This window comes from Eucyclogobius newberryi, unplaced genomic scaffold (assembly GCF_026437365.1).
Source record: "Eucyclogobius newberryi isolate DKJ021-1_F unplaced genomic scaffold, fEucNew1.0.hap1 SCAF_4, whole genome shotgun sequence".
Classification (NCBI taxonomy): domain Eukaryota; kingdom Metazoa; phylum Chordata; class Actinopteri; order Gobiiformes; family Gobiidae; genus Eucyclogobius; species Eucyclogobius newberryi.
Window position 1 is genome coordinate 34,442,971 of NW_027316056.1, and position 27,085 is coordinate 34,470,055.

The following is a 27,085-nucleotide window of genomic DNA, read 5'->3' on the forward strand; positions in this document are numbered from 1 at the left end:
AATAATTTTGTTGTTGCCATTTAAGTAGCACAAGTCCTCCTCATGTGGACATGTCCTCCTCATGTGGACATGTCCTCCTCATGTGGACATGTCCAGCTCATGTGGACATGTCCTCCTCATGTGGACATGTCCTCCTCATGTGGACATGTCCTCCTCATGTGGACATGTCCAGCTCATGTGGACATGTCCTCCTCATGTGGACATGTCCAGCTCATGTGGACATGTCCAGCTCGTCTGGAGTCACACGTTCTCTTCTGATCGCATTGTAAGGACGCTACTTGTCCCGATGATCTGAGCTACGTGTCCACGACTCCAGCGTGGGAAAAATGACTGCGCCGTTGGATCAAATCACTGTGTCCAAATTCAAGCTGCTCAATAAGACATTTTTCATTCATTGAACACTTTGTGTTCCTGTCAAGACTCAATAAAGTTTATCAAAGCGACTTGTTTGGTCACGGGATGATTAATTTTCTGAGAAGTTGTCAGTCTGGGACTACTTTCTGTCTGATCACTGCACTGTGAGTTCCACCTTCCATTAAACAGTTAGTTTATAACATTGAAGGTATTTTTGTACACCGCAGTATAAGAAGAGTTATTTTCAATGTCTTGCATTGATAACTATAATTATGTAGATAATGTAGAGAGGTGGGAGTAGTAAATTAAAAAAAAAAAAAAAAAAAAAAGATACAGGGAGCTGAGTTCTACCACAGAATCCCACTTCCATGTCATCAATACACAACATTCCATCAGAATCAAGGGACAACTTACCCATAACTAACACATTTTCTGACAGTACATCATTTAGCAAAACAATGATGTTCTTATTCATCAAATCATAACTAATCTACTAAGTAACTAGTCATTTATACTGAGATTGGTTGAAAGTTTGTTTTTTTTGGTTGCTATGGTTGCACTTATAGAATTATCTCTACCTCGGTCACATCTGCTGCTTATGTCCAATCAGGGAAAACAACTGATGAAAAATTGGCAATTTAAAAAAAAAAAAAAAGAAGTGTACTTTAACATTGAAAAATGTGTTAATTGTAATGATAATAATAATTAAAGTCACCCGCGGCGATAAAGGCCCTCGCCCCCTTGTGACTGCGGGATACGAGCCACCATGAAGAGCACCCCGCTAATCCCCCCCGCCTACATCAAGAGGGGACAACATTTTTACGACCGCACGGTTCAAGATAGAGTTATGTGTCTTAAGCCCCACTGGCTTTTATGTTCAGTGTGATGTGGAGAATAAGCGTGCCAAATTCTAACTGTTAAAGGTCCCATAACATGCAAAATCGACTTTTCAGAGCTTTTAACCTTCTTACATTGCTATTTGTGCTTCATATATGTACCCAGAGTGTTTTTTAGATTGATTCCCGCAGTGTTTAGCTATATTACAGACTATCTCCTTTCCTCCAATCTCCAAACTGACGGGCGGTGGGGCAAGACCGCGTCATAAGGACAAGACCGCGTCAAGAATGATGTCATTGATTTTTTTGTTTTTTTGAATGGCAAGAAATAGCGATAAGTTTGTCATCTTAAGTTTTGGCGCAGGACCACACCTAGGGATGCGTACCGCTACGACGGACCGGATCTGGACTTGTAAAAACGTTTCGGTTCAGGTCCAAAAAAAACGAAACCCTGGTGATTCGGTTCTGGACTCATATAAAATATAGCACTCAAATACCATATTCTTTTTGTTCTAGAATCTAGACCATCTTAAACCTTCCATTGATCGCAAAATTCGCGCTGGAAACGACGTAAACACTGCCATGCGCCGCTGTCAATAGCGCACACGGACCCTAATTAGCGACGCACGCGTCTTCTGGGCAGAAGGGCATAAGTTGAAGCCCGCGAAATAAGTTTAAAGCATGAATCTATTATAATGGTTTAAAGATGCGAGAGACAGGAGCGCCTCGTACGTGTGAGACAGGAGCGCCTCGTACATGTGTGAGACAGGAGCGCCTCGTACATGTGTGAGACAGGAGCGCCTCGTACATGTGTGAGACAGGAGCGCCTCGTACACGTGTGAGACAGGAGCGCCTCGTACACGTGTGAGACAGGAGCGCCTCGTACGTGTGTGAGACAGGAGCGCCTCGTACGTGTGTGAGACAGGAGCGCCTCGTACATGTGTGAGACTGGAGCGCCTCGTACATGTGTGAGACAGGAGCGCCTCGTACATGTGTGAGACAGGAGCGCCTCGTACGTGTGTGAGACAGGAGCGCCTCGTACGTGTGTGAGACAGGAGCGCCTCGTACGTGTGTGAGACAGGAGCGCCTCGTACATGTGTGAGACAGGAGCGCCTCGTACGTGTGAGACAGGAGCGCCTCGTACGTGTGAGACAGGAGCGCCTCGTACATGTGTGAGACAGGAGCGCCTCGTACATGTGTGAGACAGGAGCGCCTCGTACGTGTGAGAGACAGGAGCGCCTCGTACGTGTGAGACAGGAGCGCCTCGTACGTGTGAGACAGGAGCGCCTCGTACGTGTGAGACAGGAGCGCCTCGTACGTGTGAGACGGGAGCGCCTCGTACGTGTGAGACAGGAGCGCCTCGTACGTGTGAGAGACAGGAGCGCCTCGTACGTGTGAGACAGGAGCGCCTCGTACGTGTGAGAGACAGGAGCGCCTCGTACGTGTGAGACAGGAGCGCCTCGTACGTAAGAGACGGGAGCGCCTCGTACGTGAGAGACAGGAGCGCCTCGTACATGTGTGAGACAGGAGCGCCTCGTACGTAAGAGACGGGAGCGCCTTGTACGTGTGAGACAGGAGCGCCTCGTACGTGTGAGAGACGGGAGCGCCTCGTACGTGTGAGAGACGGGAGCGCCTCGTACGTGTGAGACAGGAGCGCCTCGTACGTGAGAGACAGGAGCGCCTCCTACGTGTGAGAGACAGGAGCGCCTCCTACGTGTGAGACAGGAGCGCCTCGTACGTAAGAGACGGGAGCGCCTTGTACGTGTGAGACAGGAGCGCCTCGTACGTGTGAGAGACGGGAGCGCCTCGTACGTGTGAGAGACGGGAGCGCCTCGTACGTGTGAGACAGGAGCGCCTCGTACGTGTGAGACAGGAGCGCCTCGTACGTGTGAGACAGGAGCGCCTCGTACGTGTGAGACAGGAGCGCCTCGTACGTGTGAGACAGGAGCGCCTCGTACATGTGTGAGACAGGAGCGCCTCGTACGTGTGAGACAGGAGCGCCTCGTACATGTGTGAGACAGGAGCGCCTCGTACATTTGAGACAGGAGCGCCTCGTACGTGTGAGACAGGAGCGCCTCGTACGTGTGAGACAGGAGCGCCTCGTACATGTGTGAGACAGGAGCGCCTCGTACATGTGTGAGACAGGAGCGCCTCGTACGTGTGAGACAGGAGCGCCTCGTACGTGTGAGACAGGAGCGCCTCGTACGTGTGAGACAGGAGCGCCTCGTACGTGTGAGACAGGAGCGCCTCGTACATGTGTGAGACAGGAGCACCTCGTACGTGTGAGACAGGAGCGCCTCGTACGTGTAAGACAGGAGCGCCTCGTACGTGTGTGAGACAGGAGCGCCTCGTACGTGTGAGACAGGAGCGCCTCGTACGTGTGAGACAGGAGCGCCTCGTACATGTGTGAGACAGGAGCGCCTCGTACATGTGAGACAGGAGCGCCTCGTACGTGTGAGACAGGAGCGCCTCGTACGTGTGAGACAGGAGCGCCTCGTACGTGTGAGACAGGAGCGCCTCGTACGTGTGAGACGGGAGCGCCTCGTACGTGTGAGACGGGAGCGCCTCGTACGTGTGAGACGGGAGCGCCTCGTACGTGTGAGACGGGAGCGCCTCGTCCGTGTGTGAGACAGGAGCGCCTCGTACATGTGTGAGACAGGAGCGCCTCGTACGTGTGAGACAGGAGCGCCTCGTACGTGTGAGACAGGAGCGCCTCGTACGTGTGAGACAGGAGCGCCTCGTACGTGTGAGACAGGAGCGCCTCGTACGTGTGAGACAGGAGCGCCTCGTACATGTGTGAGACAGGAGCGCCTCGTACATGTGTGAGACAGGAGCGCCTCGTACGTGTGAGACAGGAGCGCCTCGTACGTGTGAGACAGGAGCGCCTCGTACATTTGAGACAGGAGCGCCTCGTACGTGTGAGACAGGAGCGCCTCGTACGTGTGAGACAGGAGCGCCTCGTACATGTGTGAGACAGGAGCGCCTCGTACATGTGTGAGACAGGAGCGCCTCGTACGTGTGAGACAGGAGCGCCTCGTACGTGTGAGACAGGAGCGCCTCGTACGTGAGAGGCAGGAGCGCCTCCTACGTGTGAGAGACAGGAGCGCCTCCTACGTGTGAGACAGGAGCGCCTCGTACATGTGAGACGGGAGCGCCTCGTACGTGTGAGACAGGAGCGCCTCGTACGTGTGGGACAGGAGCGCCTCGTACGTGTGAGAGACGGGAGCGCCTCGTACGTGTGAGAGACGGGAGCGCCTCGTACGTGTGAGACGGGAGCGCCTCGTACGTGTGAGACGGGAGCGCCTCGTACGTGTGAGACGGGAGCGCCTCGTACGTGTGAGACGGGAGCGCCTCGTACGTGTGAGACGGGAGCGCCTCGTACGTGTGAGAGACAGGAGCGCCTCGTACGTGTGAGACAGGAGCGCCTCGTACGTGTGAGACGGGAGCACCTCGTACGTGTGAGACAGGAGCGCCTCGTACGTGAGACGGGAGCGCCTCGTACGTGTGAGACGGGAGCGCCTCGTACGTGTGAGACGGGAGCGCCTCGTACGTGTGAGACAGGAGCGCCTCGTACGTGTGAGACAGGAGCGCCTCGTACGTGTGAGACAGGAGCGCCTCGTACATGTGTGAGACAGGAGCGCCTCGTACATTTGAGACAGGAGCGCCTCGTACGTGTGAGACAGGAGCACCTCGTACGTGTGAGACAGGAGCGCCTCGTACGTGTAAGACAGGAGCGCCTCGTACATGTGTGAGACAGGAGCGCCTCGTACATGTGTGAGACAGGAGCGCCTCGTACGTGTGAGACAGGAGCGCCTCGTACGTGTGAGACAGGAGCGCCTCGTACGTGTGAGAGACAGGAGCGCCTCGTACGTGTGAGACAGGAGCGCCTCGTACGTGTGAGACAGGAGCGCCTCGTACGTGTGAGACAGGAGCGCCTCGTACGTGTGAGAGACAGGAGCGCCTCGTACGTGTGAGACAGGAGCGCCTCGTACGTGTGAGACAGGAGCGCCTCGTACGTGTGAGACAGGAGCGCCTCGTACGTGTGAAACAGGAGCGCCTCGTACGTGTGAGACAGGAGCGCCTCGTACGTGTAAGACAGGAGCGCCTCGTACATGTGTGAGACAGGAGCGCCTCGTACATGTGTGAGACAGGAGCGCCTCGTACGTGTGAGACAGGAGCGCCTCGTACGTGTGAGACAGGAGCGCCTCGTACGTGTGAGAGACAGGAGCGCCTCGTACGTGTGAGACAGGAGCGCCTCGTACGTGTGAGACAGGAGCGCCTCGTACGTGTGAGACAGGAGCGCCTCGTACGTGTGAGAGACAGGAGCGCCTCGTACGTGTGAGACAGGAGCGCCTCGTACGTGTGAGACAGGAGCGCCTCGTACGTGTGAGACAGGAGCGCCTCGTACGTGTAAGACAGGAGCGCCTCGTACATGTGTGAGACAGGAGCGCCTCGTACATGTGTGAGACAGGAGCGCCTCGTACGTGTGAGACAGGAGCGCCTCGTACGTGTGAGAAAGGAGCGCCTCGTACGTGTGAGACAGGAGCGCCTCGTACGTGTAAGACAGGAGCGCCTCGTACATGTGTGAGACAGGAGCGCCTCGTACATGTGTGAGACAGGAGCGCCTCGTACGTGTGAGACAGGAGCGCCTCGTACGTGTGAGACAGGAGCGCCTCGTACGTGTGAGAGACAGGAGCGCCTCGTACGTGTGAGACAGGAGCGCCTCGTACGTGTGAGACAGGAGCGCCTCGTACGTGTGAGACAGGAGCGCCTCGTACGTGTGAGACAGGAGCGCCTCGTACGTGTGAGAGACAGGAGCGCCTCGTACGTGTGAGACAGGAGCGCCTCGTACGTGTGAGACAGGAGCGCCTCGTACGTGTGAGACAGGAGCGCCTCGTACGTGTGAGACAGGAGCGCCTCGTACGTGTGAGACAGGAGCGCCTCGTACATGTGTGAGACAGGAGCGCCTCGTACGTGTGAGACAGGAGCGCCTCGTACGTGTGAGACAGGAGCGCCTCGTACGTGTGAGAGACAGGAGCGCCTCGTACGTGTGAGACAGGAGCGCCTCGTACGTGTGAGACAGGAGCGCCTCGTACGTGTGAGACAGGAGCGCCTCGTACGTGTGAGAGACAGGAGCGCCTCGTACGTGTGAGAGACAGGAGCGCCTCGTACGTGTGAGACAGGAGCGCCTCGTACGTGTGAGACAGGAGCGCCTCGTACGTGTGAGACAGGAGCGCCTCGTACGTGTGAGACAGGAGCGCCTCGTACGTGTGAGACAGGAGCGCCTCGTACGTGTGAGACAGGAGCGCCTCGTACATTTGAGACAGGAGCGCCTCGTACGTGTGAGACAGGAGCGCCTCGTACGTGTGAGACAGGAGCGCCTCGTACGTGTGAGACAGGAGCGCCTCGTACATGTGTGAGACAGGAGCGCCTCGTACGTGTGAGACAGGAGCGCCTCGTACGTGTGAGACAGGAGCGCCTCGTACGTGTGAGACAGGAGCGCCTCGTACGTGTGAGAGACAGGAGCGCCTCGTACGTGTGAGACAGGAGCGCCTCGTACGTGTGAGACAGGAGCGCCTCGTACGTGTGAGACAGGAGCGCCTCGTACGTGTGAGAGACAGGAGCGCCTCGTACGTGTGAGACAGGAGCGCCTCGTACGTGTGAGACAGGAGCGCCTCGTACGTGTGAGACAGGAGCGCCTCGTACGTGTGAGACAGGAGCGCCTCGTACATGTGTGAGACAGGAGCGCCTCGTACGTGTGAGACAGGAGCGCCTCGTACGTGTGAGACGGGAGCGCCTCGTACGTGTGAGACAGGAGCGCCTCGTACGTGTGAGACAGGAGCGCCTCGTACGTGTGAGACAGGAGCGCCTCGTACGTGTGAGACAGGAGCGCCTCGTACGTGTGAGACAGGAGCGCCTCGTACGTGTCGAGCTGTGCGGAACCGTGTATCCACATTTGAACATTGAAGTGAAGCCGGTAAGATCGCTGGCTTTATCTGAACTGTTTAAGCTGTGGCTGATTTGATTTGTTGTGTAAATTATTTTCATATTCTACTTTTGATACTTCTAAGTTGATGCTTTATAGTTATTCAAGTTGACTTTCATGCTAGTTTTTGTAACTCTGTTATTTTACACTGACTTAATTATTTACACTGGTGTTTTGTCTGTTTGAAGGTTTTTACCTGACTTTTGATGCCAATGGATCTGAACATTAAAGAGTGGAAATGTGTCTAAAGGCAAAACATTGTATCAGATGAAACAGCTGCTTTGACCCTTGACCCCGACTGACCCTGTCAACAATACTCAACATGCTCTTGTTGTTGAGTTGAGTCTTAGCTTGTGATTTGTAAGTTGTAACTTCTGTTAAAAACAGTGAATAAAGCAGACAAGTTGAGTTTATTTCAGTCTGCAGTTAAGCCTTGTGTTTGATAGTCGTCCTTGTTCAAGTGTCTTCAACTTAATTTAGCCAAGTAGCTTTTGTTACGCTGTTATAACATTATGTAAATATGGCATGGTTCAGGTCCGGATCTAATGAGTCCGGACCTGAACCTAAACCTCTGGATTCGAATCCGGACTTGAACCTGACCGCGGGTTTAGGTATGCATCCCTAACCACACCCCTTTCACGCCCCTTCCTGCGGCTAAACTATTTAGGCATCCAGGTCACACACATCAGCGTTCGTAACTTCGAGCCCTTCCCTCCCACACTCTTCTAATTATTATTCTAATTTATGTCAATAAACACTTTGCATCTTAGCTTGGGTTGTGGTCCTCGCTAGTGAAGGATGTCTGTGCCAGATGAAATGTATTTATAGTACATTTTTTCATCCTTTCAAAATGCTTGTAAACCAAAACGCATGTAAATCAATGACAATATTTGTTAGGTTGCCATGGTAACATGCTTGCAGATTGAGGTATGCCCTCCTTGGCTTTTTCAGAATGGTAAGAAGAATATCTGTGCCAAACACAAGGGGGCGCTGTACAGCCGTTGTAAAATATAGCTATATTATATTATACATCATTGCGTTCAGCTCATCATTTTGCACAAAACATATATTAATGTCGGAAAATAGGACATCTCATGACAGATAAACGCAAGTTTTAACACTTAAAAATATGACAACGAGCTTGCCACGAGCTTGGAATTGTATCAAAAATCAAAAGAATTAACTCTAATCGCACATGGGTGTAGTTCACTTTGACAAATTTTCAAGCCTTTTGACTGGAAATCCAAAGTGTAAAAAAATTATTGGGTTTCGCCCACAATGGGGACTCCCTGTTGGGTTTAGGGTGGGGTCATAGAATAATGTTTTACTCGTCCTAACATTAGGTATGTTTGTACCAATTTGAATAAGACTGCGATAAAAAAAGGCCCGTCATTGCCGTAATTCATTTTGAAATTTGACGTGGCGCAAGCGAGTCATTTTGCGTAATTAGTTTTTTAAACACCTAAAAAACTAATTTTTCATCGAAAAACAAAACAAAATCGTTAACGTTCAGGGGGTCAAAATTGGGGTGGTTTGTGGGAGAAACAAATAAAACAAATAAATAATAATAAGGCTGCCCCAAATAAATTGTATGTTTGCTGTAACCCGAGTCAACATTTTTTTCAAGTGGGTCGGTCGGTAGGCAAATTCTTATTTTGTTTTTACTCTGAAGGCAAAAAAAAAAGATCAAAATTTTGCCATTTTTTGAGTCGGAGTGACCACCAGGGGTCAGGCTTCAACAGTCCAGGGGTCAGGCTTCAACAGTCCAGGGGTCAGGCTTCAACAGTCCAGGGGTCAGGCTTCTACAGTCCAGGGGTCAGGCTTCAACAGTCCAGGGGTCAGGCTTCAACAGTCCAGGGGTCAGGCTTCTACAGTCCAGGGGTCAGGCTTCAACAGTCCAGGGGTCAGGCTTCAACAGTCAATGACGGAAAACGTCTCGATCAACCCGATCGGGAGACTAAATCTCACGATTTTAATATATTTCAATCGACCTTTTGTACGCCGCTATCCTTTATTTTGGTAGCGAAGGCGAGCGGAGGGAACATACGGGGGACATGGGCGCCGCCAAGTTTGTTGTGATGACGCTGCTGGGCGTGTTTCAATCCCAGAATGCATTGCGTGAGTCAAATTTCACACCGTGATAGAGTGTGACATTACTATGGACAGATCAGTGGCGCCGACTGAGACAAACTAACTTGTAAAAGACAATATAATGACATCTATGCGCGTTTTGTTTTATTACAGAAGCAGGTGGATGAGCGGTGCGTTATGAGTCCTTTGAGATGAAAGATAGGTTTACCAATGTGATAAAAATATTCAACACGGTGGTTTAGGAAAGACCGGTTGGTGAGTCGGCGAAATAATTGAAAAGTAAAAGATTTTGAAGTTTTTTCAACAAAATGCTGATATTTTTTTCTCAGTCGGCTAGATTCAAACCGGGTCGGTCGGGTTACGGCAAACAGACATATTATTTGCTCAGCCTAACGGAAACTCTTTTTTAGACTTTTTTTTCCCCGCTATAAAAACTCAAGCTAGAGTCACTTAATTTTGTCACATTATGTCCGGTCACAATTTAACCCGTTATAAATGTTTTCAGGACAAATACATTCACTTTTATGATTTTTTAAAAATCAAATTTGGAGAGGGCACTATAGAGCCATTTCATTAGCTAGCCACTATGTCTGCAGGTCATTGCATTCAGCTTGGAAATCTTCACAAATGCTCTAGTAAAATAAAAAAAAAGAAATGTAGACTTTTTTCAAATTTTCAAAAAATTGCGATTTTGTTTAAAATTCACGATGACCATACCCAAAGGCATATCAGATTAAAATTCATAAATTTCCTTGCTCGTGGGTCTTTCAATGAAAGCTGTAAGAGAAAATCCCAAAAGTACTACAAGGTACACTTTTGTCAGTGCCGTGTTTAATCCAATATGGCTGACTTCCTGTATGACTTAGGGCGGGGTCATAATATTATTTTTTACATCCTCACATGAAATATTTTTTGGAGTGAGCGTCATGTTTTTACTGCAACTTTTTTTGGTGTCAGGCTCCCATTGGCCCCATGTTAATAGATTTTGAGGTGTCTTTCAATATTTTTTCACGGGGTCTTAACAATTAGAACTCACTGAGTTCTAATTTTCAATACCGCTCACTAGCATATCTGTCCTGGTTTACTGCTCGATCTTAGCGTTTTTCCAGCCCCCGGATACAATTTTAATAAGCCCCTCGCCGTGACAATTCTCGTCCTTCGGCTCGGGCCTAATAATACAAATCATGTATATTGTACTTTACATTTGAATCCAAAATATTGAGGCTCTTTACAAAGTGCTACAGAGTAAAAGCGTAAACAATTGTGCCAAATGTTTGGACAGTTAGAAAATGCGGCTCCATTTCCTTAATTCCTACATATTTTTCAACTTTCCTTCACAAACCCACACCCACTGTTCCATCCCTTTGAACTGCTTCCATTGGGGCAGAGATAAAGATTTTCCTTCAGCTAAGAAAACATGTACATCCTTTCCTCTGTGCCCTGTGCCACCAAGGAGCTGAATAAATCATAACTTCCCAGTGTCACTCAGTTGGTGCCTTTTTCAATTCATTTCAATTTATTTTTGTAACGCCCAAAATCACAACAGCAGTTGACTCGGAGGGTGACAGTGAAAAACAGATTAAACAATGTACATAGGGACTTGGCAATGTCCCAGCTGGTTCTGCTGTATTGTCTGTAAAGAACCTATATGAACAAGCACATTATTATTATTATGATTTTTTTAATAGTCAGTGTGCTTGTTCCGTGATGTATGAGCAAGCCAAAGACAAATTTCTGCCACCACGTATGATGGCAATTCTATTCTAAACTGCTACTTGAGTGGTGTGAAACTATTTATACAGTCATCTTTGAAGCTAAGGCGTAAACTAGGTCTGATCCAGCTCTAAAACAGATCTAAAAAAGATTCAATGCCAACCAGCCACACGGTGATTTGGTAGATTTCCACCAAATTACCAATTGCTCTTTGGGTGAGAATCTGTAAATGCAGCTTAACAAAACTAGAAACTTCTACTTCAAAAAAATACGGTGTCAGTAAAAGTTGGATTGGTAGCAGAGCTGCCTCAGTTTAGATGAAAAATGTGTATGAGCAGAGTGTGTGTTAAGTGTGCGTACCCCAGGGGGCGCCTCTCCCCATACGCCGTGAAGTTGGACTCGCAGATGATGAACAGGTCCACAGCCTGGGACAGCTCGTGGAAGCGTGCGTGCAGCAGGTCAAACTCGTGGTTGATGTTGATGGCGTTGATGACCCGTCGTGGTGTCTCTCGGGGGGTGAGCCGTTCCTTAGTCGGCAGGTTGGAGTGGTACACCATGGTTGGTACACCGCAATAAGGGCCGTGCCAACCGGGGCGACAAACACACTTCACCAGCCGCTTGCCCGGAGGCCGCCCTCTGGTTTTGGGTTTAGGAAGATTGGACGACTGGACCTCGGCAAGCTTACGATGACCAGCCCGAGTGCTCTCGACAGCACCCCCTATGGCGCCCCCCATCTTCCCAATGGATTCTTTGGGAGTGGCCACCTCGGTGCCCTGCCTGAAGCACAAAGCCCCAGCTTTGGTGTGTGCAAAGTATGATGTTGGGTCGTCCTGCAGTTGGTGAGAGCGTTTGTGCAGGTCTCCCATGGCTTCCAATGGGTCCGAGAGGCCGTCCTTAAGAAACAACAAGCCATTGTGTTTTGGAAGTGTGGGGACTGTGCAGGGTTTATCCTCTGCTCTCTCCTTTAGGAACAACACAGTAAGTCAGACATTATTTGCTGAAGATATGCTGTTTTGAGTTAAGATGGTGCTATTATAAAACAATTATAGCATAGGCCATATGATTTAGTATCTCATGCTTTAACACGTGCAACACCCTTAATCATATATATCGTCTATAATAAGAAAACTTAAATGAAGCTGTAAATATATCTTTTGAGCAAAACTCAAAAACATTTAAAGGCACATTCATATTTTGCAGTCCATCAGAAATGTGAGAAACATGTCTTGTCAGAAATGTGCAAAACTTTGGTGATGGGAGAGTGCCACCCAAAAAATATTATTATTATTCTGTCAATATGCTAAACGCCCACATAAAAAGGCAGAATAAAGGTAAGTATGTTTGCCCTACATCACCTTCCAGAGCAAGAAACCACTTTACTTGAAAAACATTTTCATGAAACAGATTACTTTTTAGATTTTGTTTTATTCGAGTAGCAAACAATTTTATTTTCCATCCCATAAATTGTAACACCACTGATTCTGATTGTCTAATATATTAGGCCAATGGTTCCAAGTATAAAGCAAACAAGAGACCAAGCACAGCCCTGTCTCACCCCTCTTGATTGTAAAGAGAACCTTTTTCTTTTATTCTTTTAATATCAAATAAACAAGCAAATAAATGCATTTAACTGAGCTTTATTTATCTTTTATGTTGACAGTTTACCACAATACAATGCCATACAATACGCACGTGTAGGTTTGTCCTCAAGCAATGGAAAACATCTATAAATCTAATAGGTGGATTGACAAGAGCACTGACGCAGAACAGAACGTGCTTGTTTTAGGTCTGTAGTTTATTTAAATCAAACTCACCACATCACTGTTGCCTACATTTACTCCTCAGATACAATAGTGGTTATAACGAAGGAGAAGGAGCTTTTCAAAACGTGCATCTGAAAGTTTATTTCTCTTTGGCGTGAGGAAAAGTCCCTCGTGGCACAGTGCACACGCTCACAACACGCTCTACTCTGCAGCTGGGAAACAAACCTGGCTCTGGGATTGAAGTGCTAACGTGTTACTGATTTGAAAAAGTAACTAGTACTAGATTAAATGGGTGCATAAAACTATGTTTTGCGTTATGTTCCTCGTTACTCTAAATAAGCAACTCTGTTTATACCACTCCGAGGTGGCCCCATCGCTCCCTGGACTCTTTAATGTCCCTTATTTCAGCTCCTATTTTTTTTATTTTGCTCTACGGTTATGACAGGTAAACTGAGAGACTGAGTAAACTTTATCGCCTGAAATTAAAATGAAGATTAAATTGGTTCTGTTTGATTAAATTTGTATTATCCTGCCCATTTTGTATTTTAAAAATGGCTCTTTCAGCTTGATGTTTTCTAAATCTACAAGGTAGTATTTTGGAAAAATTTGATCCACTCTCATGATACCATTGTTTCTTTGTGAGGTTGGATCATTAATTTAGCCTCTTATCTTTCTTAAAGGAATAATGGAGGATTTTAGGCAAGCAATCAAAGTCTCATTTCCTCCTGGCGTGGACAGCTAGTAGTTCATTTCCTGCGTCCTACTGCACAGCCTCGTTCCCAGGATAGCAGCACGTTTCCCTGGCTGCGCATGCGTGGTTGATATGCCGGTGTGTGTTAAGCGAATTCCTTCAGTGAACAGTACAAAGTGACAAGAAGCTCAGAAGAGACGGAAATCTGCGGAGACGAGAGATGTGATGCGATCCGTCGCCCTAATAAACAAACGCACGTGTAGCAGCGAGGCTTCTGCACGAGGTTTGATGGTAGGCTGCCTCTTGGAAACAACAGGAGGGTAGGCGTGAGTGTGAGCATGCATATTTTAAAAAAAAGGGACTAACAGTTCCTTTAATTTCCTGTAGCACTTAAGGACTCTTATTCTTGGTGTGTTCAACCTCCACCAGCTTTAGTCTGTTCTGCAGATAATGCACCTTCACCTTTAGCAGCATGCCAGAGGATGGGTGGAGATGTTTCACCATTGTTGTCGTTTTTTTTTTTTTCTTAAACAAAGGGTCATTAAGCAGGCTAGCATTAAACCTCCAAGGAGTGGTTTTGTTTTCCCTCCAATTCGACAGTAACGTAAATGGGGACATTAAAAAGTCTTTTCTAGTATAGATCGTAAGTGCCCTGGTGGAGCAACACATTTAGTAGAGTAAAGATCCTTCTACTAATAGGTCCCTCAGCCAATATAAATCTGCCATCTTTATCTTTATGTTCAAAACTTTGTTCAAAGCTATTGATTTTCTAGGTCATTTAAATAGATTTCTTGTAAGATACATGTTTTTTCTTTAACCGATAGTAACCGAAGTCAGTGCTTTTTGTTTTTTTACTGTGCGAGTCAGAATTAGACCATGCGGTGTTCCAGGAGTAAAGTCTTTGAACTGTGCACAACACGGCTGAATATACGTTTGATGCACTGTTGTGATTATGAATAAAACACACTTTATTTAAGAGTCACGTTGATGCAAACAGCTAATCCAGTTGATCATTATTATTAGTCCATAAAGATTAAAATGCCACACATGTTTGCCCAGTCTTTATGAGATTTTGTTTTTTTTTCACTCAGATTGAGACGTCACAATTTTATGAGGGCACGTGAGCGCCATCTATTTGAGCAATTGTGTAATTAATAATAATGTCTCCAGTTTGTTAAGCGGTTAACCATGAACACCCCTAGTTTCTATCAAGTATTTTATTTTTATTTTCTCATTGTTGTTTATTGACCTTATTCCGCCCCGCCCACGTTGTCCTCTTTTTGCCACGGATCGGCACTGGCGTTGTAATCTCACTTCCAATGTACATGTGCAACAACAAGCCAACAATGCGCGGATTCTCTGAGCTGCCAGAAAACGCCTTTTTAGTCAGTCTAGAACTTATTTTCTCTTGAGGTCAACAGCCCTATGTTCACAACCATTAGTCGTCGTATTGCTTGACAAGCGGTTAACATTGTATTGAAATCACCCTACCATCCTCAAACTAGTTTCACAATCACCACCAGAACAGCCCAATGTTGTTCTGTCAGTTTAAAGTGACCTCAGGGCTCTGCTAAACAATCCCTTCATTTTATTTAAATGTGTATAGCAATTTGAGTGTATAGCAAGTTGCATAGCAAAACACGAAAATGACTAACAATCAATATTTTCCATTGATGTAACAAGATCATTTATATAAAAATGTATTTGTAAATATTCTATTTAAAAAAACAAACAACTCTTAACAAATTAACTTTTTTAACACTTTTTCTAAATAAAACAAAAACTTGCAAATAAAATTTGTTGTTGAACAAAGTCAGATGGCCTCATTTACAACGCTGGTTTACGGCGCACGGCATCACGTTGCATTTGAGAGAAATTGCGTCGCATTTTGCGATGCGATTCCGCTTATTCTGAACCCTGAACCCAGTGAAAACATGCTTTATTTCTCTCCTTTTATTAATATACTGATTTTATTTTGGGAAAAAATGTATTTTGGAAAGAGAAAGTTTGTATCCGCTCTATAATTTGTTTATATGAAAGAGGAACTTCACGAAAGATCAGGACACGCACTGGAATCGCTTTAAATTAACTTGTTTTGACTTTATTCGGCTGGATTGAGTGTTTTCGTCGTGTCGTTGCGATGTGTTTTGGCCCCGCCCCCCGGCTCCGGCCCCGCCCCCCGGCTCCGGCCCCGCCCCCCGGCCGGCGCCGTACCGCGTTTACACAAAGGAAGAACTGATGAAACTGCAGAGAACAGTCGTCTTACCCGGAGATCGTCACGTTATCCCGTCGCAATACTAATAATAATAATAATAATAATAACTTTTATTTATATAGCGCTTTTCAGTGACCCAAAGACGCTGACCTAACCTAATACTGATGTGCAATTCTGTCATATGTGCAATTGCTGTTGGAATTCATGTGCAATTCATGTGCAATTACTGTGAAATTCATGTGCAATCTATGTGCTGTCGTGACACATATTCATGTGCAATTACTGTCGTGATCACATGCAATGGTATTTATGTATTTATTTATTTATTTGTCTATGGGAGTTTTTATTTATTTATAGGAGATCTTCTACTGAAAGTGTTTTTCAGACTTCCTATAAGTGATCTGTTCTTCTGTATCTACCTCTGTATCTACCTGCGTTGCACCAATGAAATTTCCCCATGTGGGACAATAAAGGAATATCTTATCTTATCTTATCTTATAATTGATTTCCTGTTTTGTCAGTCACGTTGACTGCAACCGAATGTCCACACTATTCCCTACATAGGGCAAGATTTACGGCTCATGCCATTTTAAGCGCTTTCCTATGACGGAGTATAAGGGCTTATTATTCAAAAAATGCGGGGCACTACAAGAATAAAGGCATTAATTAATTACATTATTCTCGTTAAATAATGAGAAAAATCTCAGAATTTAAAGAGAATAAAGGCCGAAACACGTTTCACTTTCAGCAGCATGCTACGGGCTCCGCCCCTCAGTGTTGCTTAATGGTACAGTCAAGTAAAAGCCTGGTGATGCGGCAGCGTTCTGTTTTGTATGTACCGTGTATTAAGCTATGAAGCCGATCTGACAAGTCAATACACTACGACGGAGTATGAGGGCCAACCCAAAAAAAAAAGTGCTGCACTACGAGAATGTCATTAATTAATGAGAAAAAAGTCCAAGTCATGTCGTAAATTAACGGCAATAAACTCATTAAATAACGTCAATAAACTCATTAAATAACGTCAATAAACTCATTAAATAACGTCAATAAACTCATTAAATAACTAGAAAAAAGTAATTAATTAATGAGTAAAAAGTCATTAATTAACGAGAAAAAAGTCGTAGTTTACAAGACAAGACTCTGCATTTAGCAGCAGCTTTCCTGTTACGCATCATCCACAAACTGTTGGATAAACCTTTACTTTCTCCATGGTGCAGCTGTAGTGCATCATGGGCTCAAACAGCAGCCGTGCTCCGTGCCACAGCCGCCCGCAGACAGGAGGAGGAGCCCGCAGACAGGAGGAGGAGCCCGCAGACAGGAGGAGGAGCCCGCAGACAAGAGGAGGAGCCCGCAGACAAGAGGAGGAGCCCGCAGACAAGAGGAGGAGCCCGCAGACAAGAGGAGGAGCCCGCAGACAGGAGGAGCAGCCTCGCTGTTATATTCACACATTCTCTGCTCCTCCAAGTTGTTTGCGCACAGTCACTCTTCTCACGTGCTCATTGTGTGCACTTAAGTTTTATGCTCCAATTCTAACCTTTTGTCATTCCTTAGACAAACTCAGTAAAACACACAGAACACAAAACATCTGTCTGCAGTCTGCGCCTCCTCAGCTCCTCCTGACGCCCGGATCGTGTTTGGCACAGCCAAAGAGCGATATGTTTTACGCACACGCATCATCCATACATCATGGTGTTTAATGGAAGGTGGAACTCACAATGATCAGACAGAAAGTAGTCCCAGACTGACAACTTCTCAGAAAATTAATCATCTCGTGACCAAACAAGTCGCTTTGATAAACTTTATTGAGTCTTGACAGGAACACAAAGTGTTCTTCTACTTGTTCGGGACAAGTAGCGTCCTTACAATGCGATCTGAAGAGAGCGCATGACTCCACACGAGCTGGACATGTCCACAAAATGATTCTGATATAATCTGTCACGACGCGTTTTCTTCATTTCCTCGTTCGAACACGAGTTGAATGAATGCGAGCCAAAGCCACGCCCACCCCGCATCCTTCATGTTGATCTCATGGATCTAGGAAGCTGTGAGTTGCTAAAGTTTTAAAGCTCTGACGTTCTGACTAACTCGGGTTTGTGCAGAAATGGTCGGAGGTCGGAGATGCTGGTGCAGAATACATTTTTATTTTTATTTAGGTTTTGGCCAAATAAACAGCGGAAATTCCGCGAAAACAGGAAAAATATGTTTGTTTTTTCTTCAGAATCTCCGGCAGGTTCGCGAAAGAAAAACTCTCCTTAAAATATTTTTTCTCATTAATTAATGACATTATTCTCAGCACATTTTTTTGGGGGGGGGGGGGGGGGGGGGGGGGGGGGGGTTGGCCCTTTTAGCATTCAGAATGTTTAAAAAGTGAAAAATGTGTGCGCTTCAAATTTCCCACAATGCACAATGAAAAGTAGTGTCCAGCGATGGTCACAAGACCATTCAATATAGACCACAATGCATTGCGAGAGCTGGAAAAACAACAGCGACAGGTCTTTAACTGGACACAACACGACTGAATGAAGCAGAAGAGCTGTTAAAACGCACTCTTTAGAATATGAACAAAAACGCGTTGATGACCCTTGATGTTACCGAGTGAAGAGATTAGCGCGCACACTAATGTGAATTGATTAAAATATGGTATGATATTAAAATGCTAATTGAGAAAAGTTATTTTAAGTGAAGCAGAGGGGCTGTGACAGTGGTCTTTACCATGCTCGTGCTAAAATATCTTCTCGGTGAGTCACAACGCGCTTAAACATGCTAACACTAAGCTAATGCTAATCGCGAGTGTTAAACTATCACTTAACACCCATGTGAAAATGTATTCTACTTGATTTATGGTTTTATAAAGCAAGCTTTAAATTGACAATATGTCACTGCACTTTTATTTTGTTCCATAGTGGTTGGTCAATTATTACAATTGACCAAAAACACTGGTCAGTATAATAGACAATATCCAGATCCAGCATTTCAAATGCACATTTTGACGCAGAGTAATGCTGAACGTACTTGGTTTATTGATTCAATGGATACGTTTAAAGGTGAACGTAATTTGATTAAAAGTAAATTATTTGGAAATACATGGTTAACAAGATAATAAAAATAATAATGTTATTGTCATTACATGGTTAAAAAATAATTTCATGTGCAACAATGGCATTTTGAGTTACAAACATGCATGTATGTCTCTGATATTGTGAAATGTAACAATGATACATTATTTTATATTTTCTTAGAGATACAAACTAAGTCTGTAGCTACTAAAACAATTTGAGATGGAAAACAAACCTTTGCTAGCTGTATATTTGTAATTGTTATGCAGGCTTGTTTTTGGTTTGGAATAAGAAGTCTCCAGATTGGACTGGAATCAACTTCAGAACCCAGAACCCAGAACCCAGAACTGAGAGCAATGTTCTTCTGCTCTTTTTGTCATATCAACATCGTAGTAACCCCATTAACTGCCAGAACAAAAATAACCTTTTTGGAATCTAACTAAAGAACATTGACATCGACTAAAACAACTGAACCGATGTTTGCTTGTTTTGTGAACAATCTGAATGTTCACAAAAGCTTTCAGATTGATTGTTACTTTTGTGACCTGACAACCAATGGTTAGTTTTGTGAATGAGCAAAACAAACATTTATATATCTTTTTTTTTCAATCTGGACATTTTCCTTCACAATAGTAGTCTTCTTTCGCGAATACATTTGCAAGCCTAAATATACCTAACTGGGTTTGGCAAAATCTCACTCCATGGTTTGTTGAAAACCCTCGAAAAGAGCCCTGGTTTCATTGATTCAACATTGATAGATTCACGCAGTAAAATTGTAACTTCCATAGACTATATCATTTAGTATATTATACTGGGTTTCATTTTTTTCTTTTTCTCTTTATCTATTGATTTTTGTTCGAACGAAAAAGTCTCTGATTCAAAATCTTCTTTTCAGGGGATTGGATGGGGAGCACTTACCTTTTGAGTGTCGCCGGCCTGGCCCTCCTCAGGCTTCTCCCAAGGCTGTGGAGGTGCGGGCTGTTCCCTGACCCTCACCTCCAGCCCCACACTGGCCACCTCACCTGCTCCACCCACAGCCATGCCCATGATCCCCAGCGCTGTGCCCTGCAGCTGGACCTCCGCTCTGGGCTCGTTACGCTGGGGCACTGGCGGGGGCTCTTCCGGAGAGGCGGGGCTGAGGGGCGTGGTAGCAAGCCCTCTCTCTCTCCAGAAGAAGCCGGTGCTCAGGATGAAGGACTTAAAGGGGTAGGGGGCCGTGAGCTCGCGCAGGGACACATAGTGCAGGGCTTTGTAATAGTGAAGGAAGGAGATGACACAAAGCCCCACGGTGCAGAGCAGGAACACACGGTGCCGCCGCATCTTATCCTGCAGGACAAGGCACAAGGGGGAGGCAGGTCAGTGGGATAGCGTTTAGTTCCACTATTCACTATATTCATATTGTCTCAATGAGTAGTGATCAAATCAAAAAGCAAATCCAAATATATTTGTTAATTGTTTATTTAAATGGATCCCATCCATCTTCTTCTGCTTATCCGGGGCCGGGTCGCGGGGGCAGGAGTCTAAGCAGTGACTCCCGGACTCCCTCCAAATCCTTCGGGGGGATCCCGGGGCGTTCCCAGGCCAGCCGAGAGACATGGTCCCAGCGTGTCCTGGGTCTTCCCCAGCATCTCTTCCCGGTGGGTCATGCCTGAAACACCTCACCCGGGGAGGCGCCCAGACAGCATCAGGAACAGATGCCCAAGCCACCTGAGCTGGCTCTTCTTGACGTGGACTCCTACTCCAAACTCCTCCCGTGTGGCGGAACTCCTTACCCCATCTCCAAGGGAGAACCCAGCCACCCTGTGGAGGAAACTCATTTCGACCGCATTTCTCCGTGATCTTGTCCTTTCGTTACCCAAATTACCCAAAGCTCATGACCATAGGTGAGTGTAGCAACGTAGATTTACTGGTGAATAGAGAGCTTTGTCTTTCGACTGGGCTCATTCTTCACCACAAAAGTCTGCCTGTCAATCTCACGCTCCATCCTTCCCTCACTCGTGAACAAGACCCCGAGATACTTGAACTCCTCCACTTGGGGCAAGGACTCCCCACCCACCTGAAGAGGGCAAGCCACCTTTTTCCGGTCGAGAACCATGTCCTCGGATTTGGAGGTGCTGATTCTCGTCCCAGTCGCTTCACACTCGGCTGCAAACCGTCTCAGTGCATGTTGCAGGTCCGGGTTTGATGGAGCCATCAGGACAACATCATCTGCAAACAGCAGAGATGAGATCCTGTGGTCCCCAAACAGGACACCCTCCGACCCCTGACTGCGCCTCAAAATTCTGTCCATCAAAACAATGAACAGAACCGGTGACAAAGGGCAGCCCTGGCGGAGTCCAACATGCACTGGGAACAGGTCTGACTTACTGCCGGCAATGCAAACACAGCTCCTGCTCCGGTCATACAGGGACCGGACAGCCCTGAGCAAAGGGCCCCGGACCCCGTACTCCCGGAGCACCCCCCAAAGGACACTCAGAGGGACACGGTCAAAAGCCCTCTCCAGATCCACAAAAGCACATGTGGACTGGTTGGGCAAACTCCCATGAACCCTCGAGCACCCGATGGAGGGTATAGAGCTGGTCCAGTGTTCCACGACCGGGACGAAAACCACTCTGCTCCTCCTGAATCCGAGGTTCGACTATCGGTCGGATTCTCCTCTCCAGTACCTTGGAATAGACCTTACCCGGGAGTTTGAGGAGTGTGATCCCTCTGTAGTTGGAACACACCCTCCGGTCCCCCTTCTTGAACAGAGGGACCACCACCCCGGTCTGCCAGTCCAGAGGCACGGTCCCTGACCGCCACGCGATGTTGCAGAGACGTGTCAACCAAGATAGTCCTACAACATCCAGATACTTTAGGTACTCAGGGCGGATCTCATCCATCTGGTGATGGACCAGTCAGCATCCGAGTCTGTGCTTCCTTTTTTTTGCTGTTGTTCTCCCTGAGGTTACTTTTTGCCAAATGGTTTTGTAGTTTTTCCTTGGTTAGAAGGAGGGTCTGAAGACAGGGGATGCTGGGACATTATCAATTTGCTAATTTCCTATGAACATGGTTTAATCTGCTTTTCACTGTTGCCCTTTGAAGGAATTGCTGTTGTGATTTTGGGCGTTACAAAAAAAAATGAATTTGATCAGGAATGTAGTTCCAAATGGATATTGCTCTGTACAAAGAGTTATTTTCATAAAATTGGATTTGGGGTGTGGTGGCATAAGATCCCCCATGGCAGCAGTTCAAGATAAACTTGTGCACATAATCACTGTAAAGAAAGAGATAAAATATAAAAGCAGGCATTTTAGGTTCAGTGTATTGTATAACAAAATGCCCAATGAGACTTGTATTCATTCATCTAAATCAAGCCACGGCCGAGTGGAATACAAACATTCTCTGCTCATATTTCTGCAAAATCTTTGTCCACAATTAGAAGTGACCTAATGTTAAATACTTTGTGATTATTTCTAAAATGTTTAGTTTGACTAAATGTTTTAGCTAGCACCTATTGCATTAACAGGTGTTTATATGTTGTTATATGTTGTAACGCGTGTACGAGCCCGTAACGCGTATACGAGCCCGTAACGCGTATACGGGCCCGTAACGCGTATACGGGCCCGTAACGCGTATACGGGCCCGTAACGCGTATACGGGCCCGTAACGCGTTTACGAGACTGTAAAGCATTCACGAGACTGTAAAACGTATTACAACTGTAATGAACATTAGGGAGGAGAGGGTCCTGCTGTAACTGTGAGAAAACACAATACTCAGGTAGTCAACAACAAGTAATTCAGGCCAAACAGTAGCGCAGCACGAAGATGTGGAGTTTGCCTGTTGTCCAATTTAAAAATTAAAAAAGAGCCCCTACATCTCAGTGGGACTTTCCTGGTTAAATAAAGCTCAATAAATATTTGATACAAAGTTCAGTGTGCTCTAATTTTGAAAGAAGATATTTAAAGACGGCATTGCAATGGGAGCACTTGGCATGAAAAATAGGTCATGTCAGGATGTGTCACAAATTATACTTTGACCCCACAATAAAACCTACAGGTCTGAATTAACCACTTCATCAACATCTCTTCCAACAGTTTTCATCAAAAACACTTCATACTAAGTCAAAACGGGCAAAACATATGAGCAAAAAAGAATCATGAAGTTGCCATGGCATAGCCATGGCAACTTTTCAACAAGATGGCAATTTCTTTTTAAATTCCAAAAATTCTATAGCTTTTATTACAAACATTTGAACAGACCCAATGGAGCACACAGGCACAAATGTGATCTGGAGGTAATGATATTCTAATGAATGCCCAATCTTTTAGTATGGCTCACTGGTGCCCCCCTTAAAATGTATTTTAGACGTTCATAAATCTGTTTGACATAGACATCAAGCAGAAAAAACAGCTAAAGAGAACATTTGCACAAAATTAAAGCTCCAGTCAAATTTAAGTAATATAAAGTCGCCAAGAATGTATAAAAAACATGTTTGAAAAAGAGCTCAGTGGCACCCTCTTGAAAATCCAAATACATAAAGACAATGAAAGGGGCGGAGTTTATTTCTTCATGGTAGAATGGGCAAAACCAGGTAGATACATAGAGCGTCTAAAGATAAACAAAAATGTTATTATGTTCCGCCCACAAGCTGTACACAAGCTGTACACAAGCGGTACACAAGCTGTACACAAGCGGTACACAAGCTGTACACAAGCTGTACACAAGCTGTACACAAGCTGTACACAAGCTGTACACAAGCTGTACACAAGCGGTACACAAGCTGTACACAAGCTGAACACAAGCTGAACACAAGCTGAACACAAGCTGTACACAAGCTGTACACAAGCGGTACACAAGCTGTACACAAGCTGTACACAAGCTGTACACAAGCGGTACACAAGCTGTACACAAGCTGTACACAAGCTGTACACAAGCTGTACACAAGCTGTACACAAGCGGTACACAAGCTGTACACAAGCGGTACACAAGCTGTACACAAGCTGTACACAAGCTGTACACAAGCTGTACACAAGCGGTACACAAGCGGTACACAAGCTGTACACAAGCTGTACACAAGCTGTACACAAGCTGTACACAAGCTGTACACAAGCGGTACACAAGCGGTACACAAGCTGTACACAAGCTGAACACAAGCGGTACACAAGCGGTACACAAGCGGTACACAAGCGGTACACAAGCTGAACACAAGCGGTACACAAGCTGTACACAAGCTGTACACAAGCGGTACACAAGCGGTACACAAGCTGTACACAAGCTGAACACAAGCTGTACACAAGCTGTACACAAGCGGTACACAAGCTGAACACAAGCTGTACAGAGCCAGCATAAGTGGTGGAGTAAACATTTACTTCGGACGAGCTAAAGATTAACAAGATTATATGAGTATTGCATATGTTTGATCCTGGTTTGTTAATATCCAATCCAATTCAACTTTATTTGTACAGCACATTTATCAACACAAAGTCTCCAAAGTGCTGCACAGAGTACAAAACAAGTCAGACAAAAAATTGTAAGTGTGCACAAATTAAATAAAAACAAATAACTGCAGGACTAAAACAGGTCTAAAGCAGGACTAAAACATTTTTGCATGACACATTTGTTTCTGGCATCTGACTCATGACTCTGAAGCATTATTGTCTAAGGGTGTGCAGAAGAGACAAACTCTTACTTTGAATAATTGTCTCTGTTTTCGCTTGTTTTAGTTATTCAATTGTCTTTCACAGTGAAGCTAATGCCACCAAATTGAAGAGGGTGTGTATATGCCTTATGTACGCTGACACTGAGCAGTGTCCCATTACAATATAACTCACAGTGCGTAGGGCATCAAGTGCTCCGAGAGGAACCACCAGCCTGACCAGGAGTTTGGATTGAATGACAGAATAGTCTATGCAGCTGCACTGTTCCTTTTACAGTTGTAGATACACATTAGCAACACACAACCAATAAGAGGTAACTCAATCTTAGTAATTCAAACAAATAACAGCCTATAGTACAATAAAGTAGGCTGTAATATGAGAAGTGACTCTGAAAATAGTAAAATAGGGCGTGAAGAGATTGTTCTTGTGAAATATCACCATTATCTCTCAAAGAGGAACAGGCAAATGTCACCAGTGAACCACAACAGACTTGAGCCCTCCATGCTTGAGCCTCGCGCTGCAGCTTCAGCACTAGATGTGTTGGTCATGTGACTTTTCTTAAAGCCTCATACAGTGACACAGCTCGACACAGCGTCACCTCCGGAGCTTGACACGTGTCGGCGCCTCGACTTTGCTAGTGACTAGTGGTCTGATTTGTTCACAAAGTTCTGCAATACAATACACTTTCTATGGAACAGAATTTAATAATCATGAGAAAAAAAAGTTGGATACCCTTGCTTTAAGTGAACGGTATTCCCGCTCAACCAGCAGTGACAAAACAATGTATGTGCCGATCTGTAGCAGAGAGGGGAAAGATTGGGCGAGTAAGAATAAGTAGAATAAATTAATTAATCAAGTTTTACACAAAAAATTAGGGCTGCAACTGACAATTATTTTTCGACAGGCCCTTTTCACGATAGCACCTGGCTAGTTCTGGTCACTGTGAAAGTGCAGATCTTCACTTCTCGTTACATTCATTCTCTACGCTTAAAAATGATTTATTTATTTTTAATAAAAAAGATCTTACAGCAGAGAGCGAGTTGCAGATGGATAATCAGTGGCAGCATGTTAAGACTTTAATGCACAAGTAAATATATAACGTATTGTAAAATGTATTGTTAATTAAATTCTATATTATTTTTTATTTAATTACAATTATTATTATTTTTTATAGTTGACTCGATTAGTCAATTCATAGTTGCAGCTCTACAAAAGATGGCACTAAATTATACAAGAGATTATACTTTAAAGTTACTTGTACCATTATTTTTGAAGCATAATTGTACACAAAAGTACATGTACTGGTAATTGAGAACATTGTTAGCCATGTAACTGGACTTTTACTTGAGTAATATATTCTGAACTCTTTCAGCACTGCATTTGTCCACCACAAGTCAGGAAGTTATGGTGAAACAACACAACTGTTTAAAAGTTTTCATTGGAGAATAGCCCATGAGTCCTGAATATACACCACTACTTTCTGTCACTCAGACATGAAGTAAAAGCCTCGTGATCTCTGTCCTGAAGAGACCGGCTGCTCTCAGGACCCTCAGCGGGGACGGGACCATCTCAGCGGGACCCGGGACAACTCAGTGGGCTGTTCCCCGTGGCCAAATGATTTAATGCTACAAACAATGCTTCTGGGAGTCACACGACGCCCTCCAGCCGCGCTCAGTGCTCCGTTATTACACGGAGCAGAGTGACGTGACCTACTGACGCCTGGAGCGAGCTGACCCGAGCTGACCCGAGCTGACCCGCGCGCGCTGCACTTGTTCGGAGCCACTCAGAACAGCAGCGGGACACTTCACACGCCACAACCGCCCCACGACCCAAGGCCAGGGCCCGCCGTGAACGAACAGTCATGTCCGGCGCGCGCGCATCGTGACGAGGCGGGCTGCAGCGACGCCGCGGCCGCTCCGCTACACCCGCACCGCAGCCGGACACAGGCCTGCGACTGATCCCGCTGCTGGGTGACAGGCCGGACCTCCCCAGCCCCACACGGCGCTGCCCCACAGTGTCTTACCCATCGGAGCCCGCGGTGCCACAGCTTCAGTTCATGTTGCGTCTACGGCATCGCGCCGCAGAGAGCTGCCCGCGGCGCTGATGCGGAGCGGAGCGGCGGAGGCTCGGATTAGCGTTTGACCACGAGAAGAACGAGCATCGCTGCTTCGAGAGCGGATCCGAGGATGGAGGGGCGGCTCACGGCTCAGTGATGCCTTCGTCCCTGTTCTGTTTACAAGCCCAAAGCCGCCTCCCTGCGCTCGACGCGTCGCTTCTCTGCCGCAGCTTCGCCGACGCTCTTCCGCCCACACATTCCAGACACTAAATACAGTTTGATTGGGCTTGTTTTCTCACGTCCTCTGATACGGCCTGCAGACGCTGCTCTGTGCAAGGAGAAGGTGAAAGGAAACGCGGGGAGCCAAAGGCGGAGCTCCGAAGCGACCCACCCCCTCAACTGCTGCTGCAGAGATATGACGCTGGCACACGCCTGCAGGGGGCGCCACACACTGCTCCAGCCGTGCAGTGGTCAGGACTCATCATGGGTCCTCCACTGATATTTCACATTTAAAGCACAGCACTGTGTCCGACTCAGGGGCTTGGCCTGGGGTGTGCTGGATGGGAGACCACTGTGTAATGCCACTATTGCTGTTTCATTGGGCAAGACACTCCCCTCACCCCGCCTAGTGTCCATGTATGCTGCTGTTTGAATGAGAGTGTATTTGTGAGCTGAATGCGG

General features: G+C 46.2%; 2 protein-coding genes across 3 annotated transcripts in view; one reads left to right on the forward strand and one right to left on the reverse strand.

Moving 5' to 3' along the window:
- The window catches only part of LOC140377918 (lysophosphatidic acid receptor 2-like), a 283,463-nt gene extending 283,426 nt beyond the window's left edge, over window positions 1-37 (forward strand). The window contains exon 4 of the mRNA XM_072463535.1: window positions 26-37. Coding sequence (XP_072319636.1) covers window positions 26-28 — 3 coding nt within the window. The 3' untranslated portion in view covers window positions 29-37. The remainder of the gene's footprint in view (window positions 1-25) is intronic.
- mgat3b (beta-1,4-mannosyl-glycoprotein 4-beta-N-acetylglucosaminyltransferase b) overlaps window positions 1-26,716 on the reverse strand; it is a 45,484-nt gene extending 18,768 nt beyond the window's left edge. The window contains exons 1-3 of one of the 2 annotated variants that reach the window (XM_072463532.1): window positions 26,372-26,716; window positions 19,627-20,034; window positions 11,341-11,942 (exon numbers count right to left, since the gene is read on the reverse strand). In XM_072463532.1, coding sequence (XP_072319633.1) covers window positions 11,341-11,942; window positions 19,627-20,028 — 1,004 coding nt within the window. In that variant the 5' untranslated portion in view covers window positions 20,029-20,034; window positions 26,372-26,716. Of the gene's footprint in view, window positions 1-11,340; window positions 11,943-19,626; window positions 20,035-26,371 lie in introns of those variants that run through there. The other variant, XM_072463533.1, reaches the window with a different exon arrangement.
- Window positions 26,717-27,085: the final 369 nt, after the last annotated feature.